Genomic DNA, 22,085 nt, shown 5'->3' with positions numbered 1-22,085 from the left:
CAAGCCTGTCAGGTGCATCAGTATCATAAGATGAACCATCCATGGAAGTCTGGTAAGGTAAAGACAAGTAATAACTAAGATATAATCATCAGAGGGCAACTGTTTCAAAAACTTTAAGCAGCTCTTAAAACCTTAACCCCCTCCAGCATCCAAAACCTATGGCTCAGTTTCATCCATGGAAGTCTGGTAAGGTAAAGACAAGTAATAACTAAGATATAATCATCAGAGGGCAACTGTTTCAAAAACTTTAAGCAGCTCTTAAAACCTTAACCCCCTCCAGCATCCAAAACCTATGGCTCAGTTTCAGCATTCAAGCCTGTCAGGTGCATCAGTATCATAAGACAAACCATTCACGCAAGTTAGCACTAGGAGTAGCTAAGATATAATCATTAAAGGGCACCTGCTGAAAAAACTTTAAACAGCTCTAAAAACCTTGACCTCCTCCAGCATCCAAAACCTTTGGCTCAGATTCAGCATTCAAGCTTGTCAGGTGCATCAGTATTATAAGACGCACAATCCATAAAAGTTTGGTGAAGTTAGGACTAGTAGTAACTAAGATATAATCATCAGAGGGCACCTGCAACAAAAACTTTAACCAGCTCCAAAAACCTTAACCTCCTCCAGCATCCGAAACCTTTAGCTCAGATTCAGCACTTAAGCCTGTCTAGTGCAGCAGTATTATAAGACACACCATCAATGCAAGTTTGGTGAAGTACGGACCAGCAGTAACTTAGATTTTGCTATCAAAGGGCACCTGCAACAAAGACTTTAACCTGCTCCAAAAACCTTAACCTCCTCCAGCATCCGAAACCTATAGCTCAAATTCAGCACTCAAGCATGTCTGGTGCATCAGTATTATAAGACACACCATCCATGCAAGTTTGGTGAAGTATGGACCAGCAATAACTTAGATATTGCTATCAAAGGGCACCTGCAACAAAAACTTTAACCTGCTCCAACAACCTTAACCTCCTCCAGCATCTGAAATTTAGGACTGAGATCCGGCATCCAAGTCTTTCATGTCCATTAGTAGGTCCAGATGCATCATCCATGCAAGTTTGGTGAAGAAAGGACAAGTAATAGCTTGGATACAGGACCTGCAACAAAAACATTAACGAGGTCCTGACGCCGACGCCGACGCCGGGGGTATAGCATAACTAGTAAAAAGATGTTGTTTGACATATCAATATCTCAGCACATAGTTAATTATTCATATATAATATACTAATACTATATAAAGTAACATACGTTTAAAATCAATGAAAGTATCGCATTGGTGTAACATCATCGCATACATACAACGTTTAAAAAATAGTTAACTGCCAAAATTACATTTAAAACATGATGGTTTAAGATTTCTTAAACAAATAAGGCAGTAATGAAGTAACAATAGCAGAATAAACACAATATTTATCAATCTAGTACAAACATTGTGTGTATGAGCACAAGGCACGCACTAGCCGCCATAATAAATATAGGCGTACAGGAAACGGCCACTGACAGAAGAAACCAATCTAATAAAAGAAAAAAATATGTAAAAGTACTCTATTTTATCAATGTATTGCTAATTTAGATACATACTAAGAACAATAAAAAATTGAATATTTTTAGAAACAAATATTGTGAGAAGACTTACGTGGTGGTTCATAAGATGTTGTTTTGTTTGGTTTCTTGATGTTGACAATAAGTACCCCTGTTGATTTGTCTTCGTCGTCGTCACAACATAACTTTACAATGTAAGAATTATATTGTCTGTAAGAAAATGCAGGTGATTCGCTGGACATGATTGAATAATTGACACGGATTCCTGTGTCATTGCCGAAAACCACGAAATTGTTAGTCTTGGGTAACGTACTCTCTAATGAACAACAAACGCTATCCCCGCTAGGATCCTCTACAATTGTTGTATACAATACTGTATCTCCCTCGGTTTCCTCTGTTATGGAAATGATATTGGGCATACCAAGAACCTCGGGGGGCTTGAAATAAAAATAAAGAATATATTCTAAATATAACATCTTTAATATTTAAATTTATAAACAAGATAAATAACACCAAGCTTACCATATTCTGTGTTTGGATAGAAACTGTTGCCGTTGCAGTTGTATTGCAGGAATCTTTGGCTATGACAAGGAAGGCATAATCACTCAAAACTTTTGCTTTCATCATCCTTTTAGCCACTGTTATTTGGCCTGAATTAAACAAGAGGCCCAGGGGCCACATCGCTCACCTGAGCAACAATTGCCTTAATTCTGATCAAATTAGCATTACAGTATCAAAATATCTTGACAACTGAGTACAGTAGATCTTGCTAAAAAAATTGAAAATCTGCCAATTTTAATCAACCTCTTATTTTTTGGTAAATACCAAGCCCCTTTTGTTGTTGTACCTGTAAGAAGATTTGTCTCTATTCCTATATACCCCCCCCCCCATTTCATGGCCCCATTTTTCTCTAGGGAATCATGGTTTCATCAGACTTAAATCTGCATAACCTTTGCTTTCACACTAAGTACTGAGTTTTGAACCGAACACTTTCCCAGAATAGTTTTAAAGATTTTCTCTTTATATTCCTATGTAAAAATTCAAACCGCCATCACGGTCCCGCCCTACCACTAGGGACTGTGATTTTGCAAACTTGAATTTACACTACCCGAGGATGCCTCTACACAAGTTTAAACCCTTTCTGGCCAAAAATTCTTTTTTTTAAAGATTTTCTCTATATATTCCTAAGTAAAAATTCATCCCCCATTGTGGCCTCACCCTACCCCTGGACTATTATTTAAACAAACTTGAATCTATATGATCTGGGGATGCTTCCAATCAAATTTGGGCTTTCCTGGCCTAATAATTTTGAGAAGAAGACTTTTAAAGATTTTCTCTATCTATAAAAATTCATCCCCCATTGTGACCCCGCCCTACCCCCAGGGACCATGATTTGAACAAACTTGAATCTACACTTCCTAAGGATGGTTACATGCCAATTTGAGATTTCTTGGCCAAATATTTTTGAGAAGAAGATTTTTAAAAGATTTCCTCTATATATTCCTATATAAAACTTAATCCCCCAATTGTGGCCCCACCCTACCCCCGGGGACCATGATTTGAACAAACTTGAATCTATACTATCTGAGGATGCTTCCACTCAAATTTGAGCTTTTCTGGCCTAATAGTTTTTGAGAAGAAGATTTTTAAAGATTTTCTCAATATATTCCTATGTAAAACTTGATCTCCCAATTGTGGCCCCACCCTACCCCCGGGGATCATGATTTGAACAAACTTGAATCTACACTACCTGAGGATGCTTCCATTTCAATTTGAGCTTTTCTGGCCTAATAGTTTTTGAGAAGATTTTTAAAGATTTTCTCTATATATTCTTATGTAAAACATGATCCCCCTATTGTGGCCCCACCCTACCCCCGGGGACCATGATTTGAACAAACTTGAATCTACACTATCTGAGGATGCTTCCACTCAAATTTGAGCTTTCCTGGCCTAATAGTTTTTGAGAAGACTTTGGCTCAGGTGAGCTAAAAAAGGTTAAGTTTACAATACAATAAGTTGTTAAAGTTGGTTTCTGGAAGAAGAGACTTTGAAAATTTTCTTAATAAATATTGAATTTTTTTTTTAGTTTTTTAATCTTCAGTTTTTAAGATCTGTGTACAAACATAGAATTGTGAGCAAATCTCTGTATCTTGCTTATAATTCGAAGCTAACACTCAAATATGGTTAGTAAATAGAAATTGTAAACAATTAAAACACAAGAAACATGCACTATAACAAATAAAGAACACAATTTATTTTTTCGAAAATGAATCATATATATACATGTACATGTATATACCTACAGCGATATCAAACTCTATTTAAACTGAATAAACTCGAGAAAATGCCGAGCATCTCAACAAAACCTATTGCATTAATATACCATTACGCAAAATATAATGCCGAATTACCGATAGAATGAATTGTATTTCAGTACTTTTTTGATACATCAGATTTTGCTTAATTTGCGCAGGTAAACAGTTAACTGTTTGATTTACCGAAGTCTCTCTTTGATTTGATACGTAAAAATCACGAAATACAGACGATAGTTCCCAGGTTACAAAGCATAAATAATGAAAACGAAACGAAAATCAGAACAAGCTAACACCAACGTCATGTGTGAAAACTGTCAACGCATTGAAATATTTAGCCTCAATTTACTTCACAAAATCGGCACCAATATATTTTGCATGTTTCAAAAATTTCCCTTCATTCGCGAACTGTTGCACAACAAGCAAATTCATCATAGTCAGATCGACCCTTTCTCGTATAATGTCATGGCTGCTTTAAACAAAGAACCTCGTTTTAGATGTATGGAATACGAGTCTTGGTAAAATGGGTACGCAAACCCGGGCCGTGGCAAAATAAAAGCCGGGGCAGATCGGCAATCGTCAATTCCAAATACGCATTATTTTGCAGCAATATTTACAGCAAATACAAATATCAAATATCCTGAAATTTTAATGAGATTGGCAGATTAATAACTGCCAATCTTTTGTTTTGCCCAGGCCAAGTCTTGTCTACCCATTTTACCGGATGCCGAATCCGAAGCTATTAAACTGATTGAAACACGCCTTTCCTTTATTATTATTTTCGTAATAACTCAGATTTGAAACAGAATTAGACCTTAATTTTTGCAATTTATATTTTCCTTCCCATAAGGATAATTTATGCTAAACTACGTTGAATTGGAATCAGTAGTTCTTGAGAAGAAGATTTTTTAAAATGCACCCCCCTTTTTCTACAGTTTCAAGGTTTTCTCCGCTTTGAATACAGATCGGACTTTTATTTCTGCAATTTATATTCGCCCTCCCATAAGGATGCTTTGTGCCAAATTTGGTTGAAATTGGATAAGCGGTTTTAGAGAAGAAGTTCAAAATGTAAAAAGTTTACAGACGGACAGACAGACGGACGGACAGACGGACGGACGGACGACGGACAAAAAGTGATCAGAATAGCTCACTTGAGCTTTCAGCTCAGGTGAGCTAAAAATCAATCAATTATAATCATTACAATACAAAAGAAGAGACAAAAACCTTCTTTTCATAGATAAATACCTGTTGTCTCGCCAACAGCGAAATATTCCATAGAATTTGTATAAGATTGGTATTGCGTGGCGGTATAATTAACGACTTCAGCGTAGTCTGCGCCGTTTGGCTCCAGTAACGTAACAAAAGATCCGACAGGTAAGTGGTCAGGTATCTTAGCGCTGAGTGTCGATGTGGGGAATGATATTGCAGTATCTGAAATAAGAATAACGTTGACCCTACCATTGATACAATTATAAACATGATTATGATTATCATGGCAGTGCTCTATCAATTAAAAGCAAATGCAATCAACAACAATTAAAAAACCTAAAAGCGGGGACCATAATGATGATAAATAATGAGAGAAACATAAATTGCATTTGATTCATATTTTAAAAAAGGATAAGTGTATAAAGTATTGTTTTGTAATCATTTTATCATATGATTAATTTTAACGCACTGTCTTCTAGGCATGCTTTAATAGCATATGCAGTCCCATTGATCGACGTGCCCGAGTTTGTCCAATCGAACTCCTCTCCGATTTGAACATTGTTTGGTGACGCTTTGTATCCCTCCGCACATGGTCCTAAACACGGTCCACTTGTAACTAAGTTATCTCCCTTGCTCCGCCTGGTATTAAATCACATTTGATAAACGACAAGGTCACAGTAAGAGTTTAACAAAGAATTCTTATTTTAATTGTATTTAAATAAAATGGTCTTACCACCCAATGACATCACCATGAAGAACAGCAATCCTCTCGTACTCAACCACCGTGTATGTTGTGGTATTTTTACCTGTTAAATTAGTTGGTGAATCTTAGCTGATTCAAATATATATATATATATATATATATATATAAGTTGTTTCAACGTTGTAAAAAACGTGAGACAAATTTTCTACTGTAGGACACCACTCAACACTTACAAAACACCTACCTGAAACATAGATAGTGTTGTAAGCCACCAGTTTATAATTACTACCACTTGGCCTCCAGACCATGAAGTCAATGTATCCAGATTTCCAATGGGAGAATTCCCATGAAGTGATGCGTGAACAACTTGTTATGGTATACACAAAATCAGTCATCAAGTACATCGTATCTAAAAGGAGAACAATTGATCAAAATGTTATGATATAATCGCCCGATCATTCATTTCAATCCATGTATTGAATTTATCAATTCTTTTTCCTTTTCTTCTCATTAGAATATTGTTGGGTTTTTTTTCCAAAAATCTATTTGATGATTCACTAAAATGAAAACATCGTGTCTTAAATTAAAAGAAGAAAATAAACTAAGTGATGTTTTCGATAATTTTTTTTCTACGTAAAATAGAAAGTTCAGTTTAACGTAATATAAAAAAACCTTGGCCTCCGTCCTTTCCCTCCGTTAAGTCCTCAGGATATAGATAGATCAAGCTATTCAAACAAGGAGCAGCTAAATGAATATAAAATGTATTTTTAAATTCATCAGTGCAAGAGACAATCGATTTAAATTGATGGTAGAAACATACATTATGGTTTTTAAAGCTACTTGGTCCGATTTAATATGAAATTTTGGGTAAGCTTTTAGACAATGGTTATGCTAAGTATGTGTATAATAATAGACATTTCAGTAATTTTCCTGGTCAATTACAACAAATTTCAATGAAAAAAATTATGTACAGATTTTGTGAACAAAACAAGCGGCAAAAAAGGGAATCGCGTTATTTCGCCTCATGTTAAAATTCACTCATGACGTAGAGACCGGTATGGTTGTATTACGAATTCGACATCGCTATAAATAAAGGTCATAATGTTCAGGTAAATTTAAACGAAGAGACCCATGGGCCACATCGCTCACCTGAGCAACAATAGGCATGATACAAATCAGCTTAATGGAGTCATAATACAATCTATCTGGACAATGTAGTATAATACATGTAGATCCTGTATAAATAAAAATCAATTTTTTTCCACTTGATATTATGTTTATGATCATTAATCCCTTTTCTAACAGGGTGATTTTATAATAATATCACATGTTGAGCATTGCAGCTCTAAAAAAGATCCTAAACATTTGTTTATTTATGGGATATAAACCTATATTAAACTCTGAACCTCTTTAGGGATCATGGTTTTTACAACTTTGAATTACTTTACCTGAGGATGCTTCCACACATGTTTCAGTTTCCATTGCTTATTAGCTTCTGAAAAGACGATTTTTAAAGATTTACTCTATACATTCCTTTGTAGAAATTTGATCTTCAATCGTGGCCCCACTCTACCCCTGGGGGTAATGATTTTCACAACTTTAAATATTCACTACCTGAGAATGCTTCCACACAAGTTTCAGCTTTCCTGGCTAATGAGTTTCTGTGAAGAAAATTTTTAAAGATTTACTCTATATATTCCTATGTAAAAATTCGACCCACCCCCATTGTAGCCCCACCCTCACCTCGGAAGTCATGATTTCCACAACTTTGAATCTACACTACCTTTCGATACTTCCTCAGAAGTTTCGGCTTTTCTGGCCAAATTGTGCTTGAGAAGAAGATTTTAAAAGATTTACTCTATATATTCCTATGTTAAAAATCGTCCCTCTATTGAAGCCTCAATCCCCCCCCCCAAGGATAATGATTTTCACAACTTTTTAATCTACATAACCTTAGGGTCATGATTTTCACAACATTGAGTCTACATTACCTAAGAATGCTTCATTAGAAGTTTCGGCTTTTCTGGTCAAATAGTTCTTGAGAAGAACATTTTTAAAGATTTACTCTATATATTCCTATGTTAAAAATCGTCCCTCCATTGTATCCCTACTCTAACCCCCCCCCCCACCCCCGCCTTTCACATAAGTTTCAGCTTTCCTGGCTAAGTGGTTCTTGTGAAGAAGATTTTTAAAGACTACTCTATATATTCCTATTTTAAAAATCTTCCCTCCACCATTGTAGCCCTACTCAACCCCCCCCCCCAAGGGTAATGCTTTTGCACAACTTTAGAATCTACAAAACATTAGGATGCTTTCACATAAGTTTCAGCTTTCCTGGCTAAATGGTTCTTGTGGAGAAGATTTTTAAAGATTTACTCTATATATTCCGATGTTAAAAATCGACCCTCCCCATTGTGCCCCCCCCCAAAAAAGGCATGATTTTCACGACTTTGAATCTACACTACCTGAGGATGCTTTCACATAAGTTTCAGTTTTCCTGGCCTAACGGTTTTTGAGAAGAAAATTTTAAAGATTTACTCTACATATTCCTATGTATAAATTCGACCTCCCATTTTGGCCCGACCCTACCCCAGGAGGTCCGGATTTTCACAACTTTTAATCTACAATTCCTGAGAAATCTTCCACATGAGAGTCAGCTTTCCTGGCCGAAAGGTTTCTGTGAAGAAAATTTTTAAATATTACTCTATATATTCCGATGTAAAAAGTCGAACCCCCATTGTGACCCCATCCTACCTCCAAAGGGTCATGATTTTCGCAACAATGAATTTAAACTACCTGAGAATGATTCCACATAAGTTTCAGCTTTCCTGGCTAAATGGTTCTTGTGAAGAAGATTTTTAAAGATTTACTCTATATATTCCTATGTTAAAAATCAACCCTCCCCAGTGTGGCCCCACCCTACCCCCCAAGGGTCATGATTTTCACAACTTTGAATCTACACTACCTGAGGATGCTTTCACATAAGCTTCAGCTTTTCTGGCCAATTAGTTCTTGAGAAGAAGATTTTTACAGATTTACTCTATATATTCCTATGTATAAATTCGACCTCCCATTATGGCCTGACCCTATCCCCGGAGGTCCGGATTTTCACAACTTTTAATCTACATTACCTGAGAAATCTTCCACATGAGTATCAGCTTTCCTGGCCTAACGGTTTCTGAGAAGAATATTTTTAAAGATTACTCTATATATTCCGATGTAAAAAGTCGAACCCCCATTGTGGCCCCATCCTCCTTCCCTAAGGTTCATGATTTTCACAAGTTTGAATCTACACTTCCTGGGGATGCTTCCACATAAGTGTCAGCTTTCCTGGCCTAACGGTTTTTGAATAGAAGATTTTTGAAAATTTATCGAAAATTTGTATAAGTTCCTAATTATCTCCCCTTGTAAGAGGGTGTGGTCCCTTATTTTCACAACTTTGAATCCCCATAGGCTAAGGATGCTTTGTGCCACGTGAAATTGGCACAGTGGTTCTTGAGAAGATGTTGAAAATGTGAAAAGTTTACAGACGGACAGACGGACGACAGACAAAATGTGATCAGAAAAGCTCACTTGCGCTTTCAGCTCAGGTGAGGTAAAATGTGTGCATTTTATTCGGTAGTATTTTTTTCGCTAATAGTTTTCTTTGTTTACAATCGATGCATAACATGCGGGTAAAATAAACCCAATCATCCGGGGGACGAAACCAACAGTTCCCTTTTCTAAACATTCCCGTGATGCATTTTGGTTTAATTTTTCGTTTGCCCAAAAAGAAATTATTTTATTTACTTTAAATATTTCTAACTTTGAGAAGAGACCAATTCTGCTGGTGTAAATAAAAGAAAGTTTATAACTTTCTTAGATAATTGGTTTGTATGGAAAATTATTTGATACTGTAAAAACTAAAAAATCGGACCAAGCAACTTTAAATAATATACAAGATTATTTATTGAGATTTTGTAATTCAATGTTTAAAAGAAAAATACGTTTTCGTCAATGGTGCAGTATCTGCTAATTTTCGAAAATTAAATGTCTCTAACAGTCAAACTTTGATATCTCAGACAAGATGGGACTGGTTAAAATTCGAGTATTTGAAATATAAAGGGTAAAATACTTAAAAATAAGTGGTTGGGACTTACAAATCACTTCGACATATCCATTGTGTTTGAGATATCAGTGTTCGAGATATAAAAGTTCAACTGTATTTAAAAACCCACGGTGTAGCATTAAGGATTTGGGGGTTTTTTGAGTGAAAAAAATTTAGACGTAGTTAAAATAATTAACTAACTGTTACACATAAAATATACTTACAGACATCAGCGAACATGAGAGAACCGTCAGTAGTGGTCACCGGTTGTGGAACAGGACATTTCGTGATGGCTGCTATGACGTCAGACTCGATGGTGGATAAGTTTGCATAAGAAGATGCATAAAAATATCGACTATTATCTCCCGCTGTTCTTCTATACTCTTTTTCATAACCACTGTTGATATCTACAAAATTATATTAAATTACTGAGAAAACCATGCATTTTATTTTCTACCAAAAAATTAACTGATTTGGGTTATTATATAGTTGGTATAGAATACATTTTTAGGTATTGGCAGTCCACTTTATAATCACCCTTTATTTCACTTTTCCTCACACTTTATTACACCTTTCCGAAAATCTTATTCTTTTTTAACTGCATATCTGCAGGAGTCTATGACGTTATTATCAAAGGAAATTAGTAATATATCTAAACGTCAAAAATACGTGCAGTTTTGAGATCGGAAAAAAATAAATGTCATTTTTTCACATGAAAAATTAGCTTTCTAAATTCAAATATATAATAAAAATAAATTTAGAATTGAATTATTCTCTGTTTATTGCATGGTTTTGTCTCTCTTAAGTTTCATTTCATTTTAGCTTCTAACCAATAGCAAACACTGTGCTGGGCCATCCTTTCATAATATATTCCGCCTGGATAGAGGCACCACTTCTTACGCCGTCTATGGCGAACACATAATAATTAGCAGCGCTCGCACGGTCTCCATTGGCTGCTATAAAGAAGTTATTTTTGGTGTGAACCAAGGCGTTGTCTATTAGGTATCTCTTGTCTGTGCCTTCAGGTAATGCCAGAATTTGGTCGCTGATTTCTGAAGGCGTCATGTACGCGTCCAGGGCGATTGTTGTGTACGCATCTGTGTTGTACGTAACGACTCCAATACGTATAGTACTACTGGATACATCCATTTTTCGCGCTATATTTGAGAAAAAACTTTTCAAGAAGACATAATTTTCGTTTGAAGAAGATTCTGAAGTTTCCATAATAAACACAATATCCAGCTGGCAACCTGAAGCAATAGTAAAAATGGATTATCGTAATTCATATGATGATAAAGCGGTATTTTCTTTTTGAATCCTTTGTCGTGAACTTTTAATCATAGTTTTGTCTGAAATTTACAATAAAATATGGAGACTAGAATTTAATGACATACTTGGTGTGACTAAAATAGTTGGAGTGACGGAGTCCAGACACTGTGTGATATTTGGAACGACTACATCGTTGATACATTGAAGCACAGAAAAGTTTTCAGCCTTCAGAAATTTGTCGCCATCAACCATATCAAGGATTGCAGAGTCTTGACTTGTGGAAATGTTAACACCTTAAATGATAAGTTTGCTATGTGTTGCTATTGGATGATATACTGATTTTTAAAAAGGGTTATCACAATGCTCAAAAAATGACAATTTACATGACAAATATAAGTACTTTTGTACTTATATACACATGAACTGAATGATCTTTATTAAAATACATTAATACACGAAAACTAAAAATAAATTTCAAAGTTATCACAAACTGAAGGAACTTAACAATAAATTAACGTTATCCAAAATTTACCAACAATGAAGAGATCACTGGAAGCTATAGATCTAATTGCCGATCCAAATGCAGCAGCTTTGTTTCCAGCAGAAGGTCCACCAGTCAGAAGAATGTAGTAGTTGGCGGCGTTAGAACGGTCCCCATTACCTGTGGTAAAGAATTCCATCTGGATATATTTCAGGGCTTTATCCACGTAACGGCTGCTCCTGTTGTAGGCATTATTTCCCTGGTTAATGTTAGTGATTCCCATAATGACTCCATTGGCTGTAGAGTACTGGTTCAACGGGAAAGCAGTGGTGGCCCCATCAGCGTAAGTCACCACGCCCACTCTTATAGCCGTGTCTCCAATGATCATACGGGACACCAAACTTACGAAAAAGCTTTTCATGTCGTTAAAATCTGTGGCACTTAGTTCGTCTGTATCTTCCATGATGAATGCTATGTCTATTAGACAATCTGTAACATTGAATGTGTTAATAGCCTGTTTTCAAACGATCAGATTACTTTAGAACTGTTTTAACTGTATTTCAGGGTAACAATTACCTCGAAGATACAGAATTAATAAACGGTACTACATGTTTTTTTAAAAATAAAACAATGAACTTTGACAAAACAAATATCAGAGAGAGAGAGAGAGAGAGAGAGAGAGAGAGAGAGAGAGAGAGAGGGGTTTCAAAAGTGCTTAATATCTAAAGACAATTATTTTTTTTTATATTTTTAGTATTTTATCAATATATTGAAAATTCAGAATATTAAACAATATAAATCATATGAGGGGCACTTACCAGGATTTGTAATGTTCACACTCTCACATGATGTGATTTTCTGGAGAATATCATTTTTAATGGTTATTAAGTTTTCATAAGAATCCACGTTTGCATATTTGGTGTAGTCTCCACATGAATCAACTGCTTTTTGGTATTCAGTAATATACTGGTTACCTATATCTGGAAATAAAAGGGATAGAAAGAATTATTTTTGTTTTGTTTCTTTTTTTTTTTTTTACTTTTTGCACGCACGATGGTATTACAAAACCTTACGAATGGCAAAGACGTAGTTGCTTCCACTACTCCTAATGTCCTTTGCTACTGCTTCTGGATAACTTTCAAATGGTCCCACAATAAACACGTAGTAATTACTTGCATCCGTTCGATCTCCCCCAGTGGAGGTAAAAACATTGTCCCGGGCTTCTATTAACCCTTTGTCTACCAAATGGTCGGTATGATTCGTCTCTGAGATCGATTCAATGGCCCTTCGAACAGATTCAGAGGAAGTGTAAGTGTTTAGGTGAAACACTGTTGACGCACCTGAATCAAACAAGACCATACCGACTCTGATTCCATTACTTGATACAGTGATATTGTCCATTAACTCCGCCAGAAATCTCTTTGTGTATCTCAAATTGTATCTCTCGACGATAAACACAATATCCAGCTCACAATCTTCAAGAAAAAAATTAAAACTTCAATGACACTAAAATAAACAACGATATTGAAGTAAATTAAATCAGTTAACCACAGATTGGTGCACTATACGTCTATGCATCAGGACGTGTGGAGTGTGCTGAGTTTCATGTATCTACATTAAACATACATCATTATTTGAGACAAGCAAAAATACACTAATGACATGTATCATCTAAGAATTTTTAGAATTATTGGATCTTTAAGGTAATTGGATTAATCTGTTAAGTTGTTTTAAGTTTATCTAAATATATAGTGAATTCATTTTTTTAATTAACAGCAATCTTTTAATTCATATAGATTGAAATACGTTTAGTGCCACCATTATCAAATAACTATCAACAAATTAGATGAAGACGGACTTGTTTATGAAAAATGGTTTCTTGTTAAACATAAACCGACGATAGAAGTAACTCACCAACTGTTAATTGTTCAAAAGATATTTCAGGGCAAACAGCAATATTCTGTAGAAGAGTGTTGAACTGGGGATACAAATCGTCTATAGAACTAACTTGGAGGTATCTGCTGTCATCACCTGCTATCGCCTTCAAATCGGTTATCAACGATGTAGAGGGAGATATTCCTGTGTTAATTTCAACATGTTAAGTTATACTCTATATTTTTATCGGTCAAGGTGTTGATATTATAGTTTTTGTGAAAATACCTGCCAAAATCAATTGCAACCCCCCCCCCCCCCCCAAAAATGAAATAAAATAAATATTGACTTTAGAATTACTTTGTTTTAACAAATCGATACAAAATTAACGCAAATCTGCAAACAGCATCCTATATCTGAAAAATGCTATCCTCTAAAAGTTATAAAATTCATTTGGTCAAACTTAACAATAACTATTTCTCTTAATTTTACTTTTCTAAACAGAAATTTAATAAAAGAGAAAATTTTTATTTTCAAAAAAATTCCTGAATTTCTTTCTCCCCAAAACTCCCGGGAAATAACAAAGGATTTCAAGAAATCGAGGTAAAATGGGTTGTAAGAAACAAATGCTATTTAGAATAAATCTACAAAAAAAAACCTAGATACTTTATGGTTTCCATAACGAAGGGAATCAACTGAAAATTGTATTTGTTGTATACGCTTAATAAAAAAAAACGGTATTAGTCTAATATTTACCAACGGTAAAGAGTTGATTTTTTAGGTTAATTCTGATCTGATCAGCCACTGTGGCACCTGTCTGTGAAGAATACGTTTTCGCAATGACAACAAAATGTCTGAAAGCTGTGAATCTGTTTCCTTTGGATAGAGTGAAGAAGTCGTAAAATCCAACTCGTAGAGCTTCAGCCAGGTTTACGGTAGATGCGGCGCTTGGTATTGATATGGATGAAATGGAACTATTTAGAGACGACGCGGAGTAGTGGTCATTAAATTGAATGTTCAAGTCTACATAGTCGTCATAAGTTATGACTCCAGTTAAAACATTATTGGACGAGATTTGCAGACTTCCGACCAAATTGCCAATTGCTGCCATTAATGAAGAATGCATCGAGGAAGTATAGACCGAAGCTTCTATGATGAAAAGCATGTCAATTTTGCATGTTGAAACTGAAAAGAATCAATCGCAAAATTCAATGCCAAAGTAAAAATGATGTATGCATTAATCACATTTTGACAGAAAATCGAGACTAGTTAAGCAATGTATTATACCTGAGCAGACAAGTGGATACCCTGAGAGAATTTTACCAAATCCACAGGTGCGTTGTGTGTTTCCTGCAGTCTGTTTGTATCCGGAGTTACAGGCGTAGACACTTACACCGTTACACGATGTGTCGTCGGTGGTAAGACTAACATGGGAGTTCATGACATGTTGGCAGGCGACATCTGACATCATAAAAGGAAACCAATAGATAACTTACTATGTGTTATGTGTTTTATAATTCAAAAATGCTAAACATATTTGTCGTATGAATACTTACATAATCTCAAATACTGACGTATAATATGAATAGCTGAATTATCTGAATTTGTAATTTGGCGGTTTAAGGGGTTTGTAACTCCTAACAAGCCATGACAAATCAAGTGTCTATGACGTTTAAATACCGTTTATAAATCTCCATTCCCCGGAGGAACCATATCCTGTCATGATCCAAATAAAGTTGACTGTGTATGGTGTTGAGTGAGGACAAGTCATGAAAGTTTCACTCCCAATAGAACTTCCGGTACCGACACGGACAGAACCCCCGGTCCAAGATACCCAGAATTCATCGAAAAAAGATTCGCTCAGGGGACTTCCATTGTAATTGACACATTCAGTTCCTCCTATTGCGAACCTGATGAGAGATTTGCTGTTAGTGAAACCTCCGATTACAATTTCATAATGAGTTCCACTCGTTGAGCTATCTTCACTTCCAAGAGCCAAAGATATATCATGTTTTGCGCGAGCTCGGAACGTGATGTTGGTTCTATCCATGGCAACGAGACAGTCGGTCGTCAAACTATAATACACAACGTCATTTGGTGTTGCTCTGCTAATTTCAGAAGATGCTGAAAGTTTTAAATATAAAAATATATTGATTAACTGTTTTCATTTCTTTCAGTGACATATTTGCGAACCATTCTAATCTCGTCATTAGACTTTCAATAACAATAATTTGTATTTCTTTTATCAAATTTATATATGACACCAAAATGCATGCTTATCTTTGCTATCCTCAATAAATCAAATGTCCGAATAGACATTTGTATTGCATATGAAATTAAAAACCCGCCATTTACAAATATATATGACACAATGAAATATTGGGAAAATTTATATGAGAGAGAGAGAGAGAGAGAGAGAGAGAGAGAGAGAGAGAGAGAGGTGATTTAAGGTAACATTGTACAGGTATTTTTAACCACTGTGCATTAATTTTTCAGTACCGATAATATCAAATCAAAGTAGTGAAGAACTGACGGGAGTTGATTTTATCGATTATCATTTATTTTAAAATCAACTTATCTTGCATGGCAATTTGGTTTTTAGTCTGTATTTGAATTAAGCACTTTTTTATAATATGAATTTTAGACTTTTCCGACAAGAATTTCTAGAAACTCCATATGAATCATGTTGTGTAATATTTTAAGATAGATTTCAAACTATGAATTAGTAATCGAAGCAGTTCTAAAAATTGTATGGATCCAAGCACTATTGATATCGAACTGTAGTCTCGTTCAACCAGACGCTCGGCTGTCTCCGTTAATCGACGACAAGCAAGAGAGCCTCTCTGCTTGTCGGAGATTTACGGAGACTGCTGAGCGTTTGGTTGAACGAGGCTTTATTAAATTCTGGCGTAAGAATACAAGAAACTATAAAAATATCTAAATTGTTTGTATTATATAAAGTCTTATTATTTACAAAGTGTTAATTGATAAGTTTCCTTGAAAAACAATGCTTCAGCATACATTACATCGATTTTTTCTATTATTTTCAAGAACTAAGTATTGTCAGCGGTGATGATTTGTGCTTAGGTCCAAACACTGCTTCACTTTCGGTTTGCCAGAGTAACTGCATAGGAGAGTTGATTAAAATCAACTCCCAAAAACCAATGCGGGATTTATAACTCAATATCATACAAGAACAACATAATCTCCTAAAAAAAACCCATAGCAAAATAGCAAAGAGAATATCCTCAATAATGTTAAAACACAACAAAAAACAAAGCATTTAGTGTAAAGAATTTAATCTATCCAAGGACGATTAAATTCAAAAGAAAAACTCGAGGACGATTTATAATCAGAAGATCGCGTCATAATGAAGTAACACATTCAAGCCCATCGAATTGATTAGTCCTTCTGTTTTAATGAGGGATCGTTGATTAAAGTCACGAAGTATTTCACGGTTTGTCACGCTTTTGATCTGACATTGTCATGATTTTTCCGACCCTAGCACATGGACTTCCTCGACCCGACCCACCATATGTCTATTTGAGGCTCAATAAATAACCTGGGTTTACAGTTCTAAATAAATGCCATTTTCAAAATTGTTTATGATAATTTTGTTTGTTTGTTTAACATTATCTCTACTGTACAAAAAATCTATCTAAAAAAAAAAAAAACATCTGAAACTACCTGTGCATCTCTCGAAAATCTCTAAAAAATTACATTACTGACGCATAAACTTACAATAACAACCAAGTCTTTTACAAGAGATGTAGTCGGTCGGGGCTGCTCCACATGAAATAGGCTTAAGGCATGGTCTCGTCCTCTCAAGGTTGTGGGTGGTGCAATCACCGGGACAGTCGGACCACGCTCCCCATTCTCCCCATATTGCTGTGTAATTTGTTAATTGAAAGCATTCATTACATACATGTTTGAAAAACTGTGTTGATATGCTTCAAATCCTTTTAAGTTCAAACCTCTAGATCTAAAGACTGCTCTTATCAAAGTTTAATATGTAGAAATAAATTAAAAAACTGTAACATAATTAGTTAATATCTTGATTATAAATATAAACTTCAGATGCTTTGCTGTCATATTTATCATAAAACTCAATAAAACTTTCTCTATTGCTACATTATCAAAACATTATTCATTTCTATAATAAAAAATACAAAATGCATATTTTCTTAAAAATCTACTCCTTTATCATGAAAATACCATTATTCCATAGATTTAAAACACAAATATATGTAGTGATCCAGCATAAGACATTGTTCAATGAAAGAATGGGAAAGTCGTCGATGATACGATATACCAAAATCAAATTGAAATAGACAAGTTGGTTTCTTTTATATAATGAGATAAAAGCAGCTGTACGATTTTAAACGATTTGACTTACCTCTACAAGCATCCGTCCACTGGAGGGTCTTGGTGATCCCCACACAGGGGTTCCCCCCGAGCCAGTTGTTCTGTGCCTGAATGGTACAGGCAGAGTTGTAGTTACAGTTGGTGTTCATTATGTCAGTAACTGATGCCGACCCATTAGAACAATAGTACCTCCCGTAAGTGATGTCTAGATACTGACCATTGCCACAGGACCTGTACTCCGTATTGGGCTGTATAAGGGTGAGGCTCTCTGAAACGGACGGAGGGGTATCAACAACAGATGGGACGGTTTTACTAGTTCATGATGTAACATTCAAACTTTTCAGTTTTAGAACTGCGTACATGACAAAACCGAGTAAAATTTCCTTCTAAGTTGATAGAAATGCTCGACTTAAGCTAAGTGTCATAATGAAAGACATAATTTTTTTTTCCTCGGTCAGCCAAATTCTTTTTTCAGAGGTTTTTTTCATCAATATAGGAATAATCGTGTAAGACATATTATTTCGAACTTTTATATATTCGAGACTTGCCATTGGGTTGATAACAAAGTGTGATAGCACAATACATGTACATTTCATTATAAAACAAATTACGAAGATTTTAGGATTAGTTTTGAATAAAACAGCTTGACTTAAATATAAATCATTCTTGAATTTCTTTACAATGAGAAAATTGATAAAGAGCTTTGTATTTAAAAATTAAATTAATTTTGACCCAATAGTGATATTTATCACTATTTAAAAGTGTATATATATATATATATATATATATATATATATATATATATATATATATATATATATATATATATATATATATATATATATATAATTGAAATATATCACTCACCTATGTTCTGAACCAGCAACACATAAACAAAAGCCTGTATAAAGCAGTAAGAAATATATTTTTTCTCCATCTGTTGCGTTCCGTATCCCCTTCGTCTTTAATTATTCTGATGTATAGGAAATAGATTTATCTAAGATGTAGATAATTCGTAACCGGTTCGAAGATGTTGATCACAACAAGGCATTTAAATCCAACCCTAAAATTAATTGACGTGGTATTTTGGTGGCTTATATAATCAACAATACTTTTTTTAAATTAAAGAAAAATTGCGGTACACAGAAAATCGTTTCTTTCGACGCAACGTTAACATCACTCGTTGGCATATAGTTTCAATATATTTTTAAATGATATGTAACCAAGCAAGTGTGCAAAATCTAGTAGGTGTATGACTGGTAAAGTGTATACTATTTCACAAACAGATTGAAATGTCGCACTACAAAACCCAACATGTATATTATTCATACATAATTCAATTCATAATTGAGATTTTAACAGGTCTTTTCTCGAACTAATTGAAAAAAAAAAATGAATGATATACTAATCTTCTTTTGATAAAAATAAAAATAAATCGATGAGATTCTTAGATATTAAATCGACAAAATAAAGATAAGACTCTCAAGTACTGGGCGTGTTAATCATATTTTCAAAAATATTTCAAATTTTCATTTACATAATCAAAACTTCGATCTTCTTTTAAAAAAAGATATACGTGTTCTTAAAGGCAATATTCGGCCTTTAAAAACATGTCTTTGACTAGACATTAACAAAAAGGGAAAGGTTAGCTTTTGTTAACAAGACAAATAACCGTCATATTGAATTAATCTTACTTTGTTCTTTTTTTTTGTTGATAACTCTTATCTCATATTTTTCTCTCAAAATTTCAAAACAAAATGGGTGAAACAAACTGATAAGGATATTTTAGCGGGAGGTGAATCACTAGATATAGTTTCTCAACGAATTTTATCTAATTATATATAGTAATCGTTTGCCTTGTTTGTAATTTTTGAACTGTATATTTTTCTTTCCGCTTTCAGATTGATTTGTAATTCTTATTACATGTCAAGTTGGTACGTCGCACCTACATGTCACGCAGTACCTTGGCACGGTCACCAAGATGAGTCCCAGATTGGGTAAAATGGGTGTGGGCCTGTCTATCTCTGGAGTTAAAGGACCGCTAACACAATACAGTCTCTGATTTTTCATCAAGATCGGAACATGCCACTTAATCTCTTTATTTAGACGCGTTAAGTCTAAACATCAAGGCACGATTAAATATCGTAAACAAATCCAAACAAAGGTTATTTAATCGTCGTGTTCATTCAACTTCAAAAGTATTGTAGGTTATGTACCAGACATATAAGCAAGAACGGTACTTATTAAAAAAACCCGGCACCCAGTACATCACGAGTTTTTCTTATAAGTGGCATATATATTTGTTTTTAAATACATTTGAAATAAAAAAAAATGAAAATTTAGCATGCAAACATATCTATTGTTTTGTTTTCAGGAATTGGAGATAATGAAGCAAAACCAAATGGAGAAAATTTTACACAAGTTTTTGAAATAGCCCGGAAATAGACTCCTATTCACGCTATATATAGCTTTAATTTAAGAACCATTGCAATCTATCTGGGGAAATCGATTTTGACGTCTCCATTTTTTGGACGGAGAAGTAGACAAGATAATGAACAAATATTTCATAATGTATCCGTTATCATCTGAGTAACTATGTTGTATGCAAACCAAAATCCTCGTAGTCTTTCTACCAGACAAAATAGAAGTGATGTTTCAAACAAACTTCTCGGTAGCTCTATATTCTGGCTGATATCTGTAATCTGGACACCATTGTAGTTTTTTGAATTTCGTAATAAGGCCCAAGAAGCGTCCAGATAGAACGGCATGCAGTCGACCAATATGATCTTACATGTAGTTAGACCATAGTAAGATTTGATGTTAAATTCTCTTGACAACAGCTCAAGCAAAACGTAGGTTATCCCTTTGAAAATGAAAAATGTAGTAATATCTGTTAATTACTGAACTTCACCTGAGATACTTTAAACTCAAAATCAAACAAGGGTGCTGTTAAGCGGAGCATTCTCTCGCGACATGAATTATTGTAGAAGAGAATGCATTATGTAGGAAAATAAATGTGTCAGATCAGAATAAATATGACACAAGTATTCATGTTCTCAAACTCAATTTCAAAATTCATAATATCTCTTTTGTCCCAGTTCTCAATTTGTGGCGAATAAATTGGGGGGGGGGGGGGGGGGTTTGGTGTTACATCTACGTTGTTGTACAGTTTCCTATTCCTATTCCTAACAGAAACTCAACACATAATTATGTTTAAAGTTTAATGATTTAGTAACAGTCATTATTATTTAAGCACAAATAAAGATAAATTCATACATAAACTGTTGGTTTCATTTACATGTAAACTTTTGTACCTTCTTATCAGCTACTTAATTAAAAACAAAAACTCACCCCAAACAACTGACAGTTAAACGTTGGAAAGAGAAATGTCCAATACTTGCATGTCAAGAACCAGCCAAGGTTGTCGGAATTGTTTTTGACATAACAAAAATTGGAATAGCGCATAGCTATTTTCAAGATGTTATTCTGAGTACCGCTTGCAATACATGTAGTATAAATTTAGGTGTTGTCCACCAGATATATTCTGTTTGTATCTTCTGAGTTTTTTGAAATACAAAACTTGATTTCTGTAAGCTATATGTACGCGTCAATTGTGAATGCTGTGTATTTGTGTCTCTAAGGTCTTCCGCTTCCGAGCGGGAGACCTTACTATTATTCTGAAAAATTTTCAGATTTCTTATTATTTTTTTCTTTTAACGCACCTTTGATCCTTAATATCTCGCTCGTTTGTTAAACGATTGTTTGAAATTTTCAGGACTGATTACATGCCGCGCGATGTTTTCGTTTCATATTTTGCTTGATTAAAATTTCCATCCGGTTTTGAATTATTCCCCCTTTAGTAAAATTTATCGACTTCTTTTCCTGACCCCCCTCCCCCCCACACCTCGGCAAAATTCCAGTTTCTTTAAATTCCATGTATATTGTAAAATTACCAAAAATATGCCCGGGACATCACCTGATAAACTCAAATAACCGTCAGATCCTCAACCCCTGGAAAAATTTCGGATCCGCGCATTCTCCCCTCTCCTAGGAAATCAAAACTTTTCCTCAAAACCCCCAGCAAAATTTCCAGAATCTCCGTATATATTTTAAAAGATTCATTGGCGCTTGCCGCGTTCGATAAAAAAATGCGTGCGAAATGTTCGGTCTATTTACCTTCATACGGGGCATACTGTCACGACAGCCGTCGTGTGTCTAACCAGTCAAGCAATGAGAACAACAATA

At 34.8% G+C, this 22,085-nt stretch overlaps 1 protein-coding gene across 1 annotated transcript; it reads right to left on the bottom strand.

Moving 5' to 3' along the window:
• Positions 1–176: 176 nt before the first annotated feature.
• On the bottom strand, positions 177–19,119 carry LOC128191979 (collagen alpha-3(VI) chain-like). The gene is made up of 21 exons (XM_052864378.1): positions 18,708–19,119; positions 17,872–18,108; positions 17,217–17,363; positions 15,156–15,599; positions 14,763–14,936; positions 14,232–14,660; positions 13,518–13,682; positions 12,677–13,078; positions 12,422–12,583; positions 11,655–12,092; positions 11,248–11,415; positions 10,684–11,103; positions 10,078–10,260; positions 6,439–6,510; positions 6,011–6,175; positions 5,797–5,869; positions 5,533–5,702; positions 5,100–5,285; positions 2,065–2,192; positions 1,637–1,979; positions 177–1,514 (listed from the first exon to the last, which is right to left on the bottom strand). Exons 1-21 carry the CDS (start codon positions 18,775–18,777, stop codon positions 1,414–1,416), a joined length of 4,677 nt encoding a protein of 1,558 aa, XP_052720338.1. The 5' UTR covers positions 18,778–19,119; the 3' UTR covers positions 177–1,413.
• Between the last annotated feature and the right edge of the window lie 2,966 nt (positions 19,120–22,085).

Source organism: Crassostrea angulata, chromosome 7, assembly GCF_025612915.1.
Source record: "Crassostrea angulata isolate pt1a10 chromosome 7, ASM2561291v2, whole genome shotgun sequence".
In the NCBI taxonomy this organism is placed as follows: Eukaryota; Metazoa; Mollusca; class Bivalvia; order Ostreida; family Ostreidae; genus Magallana; species Magallana angulata.
Note: the sequence above shows the minus strand (reverse complement) of the source record. Positions and strands in the feature narration are given on the sequence as shown.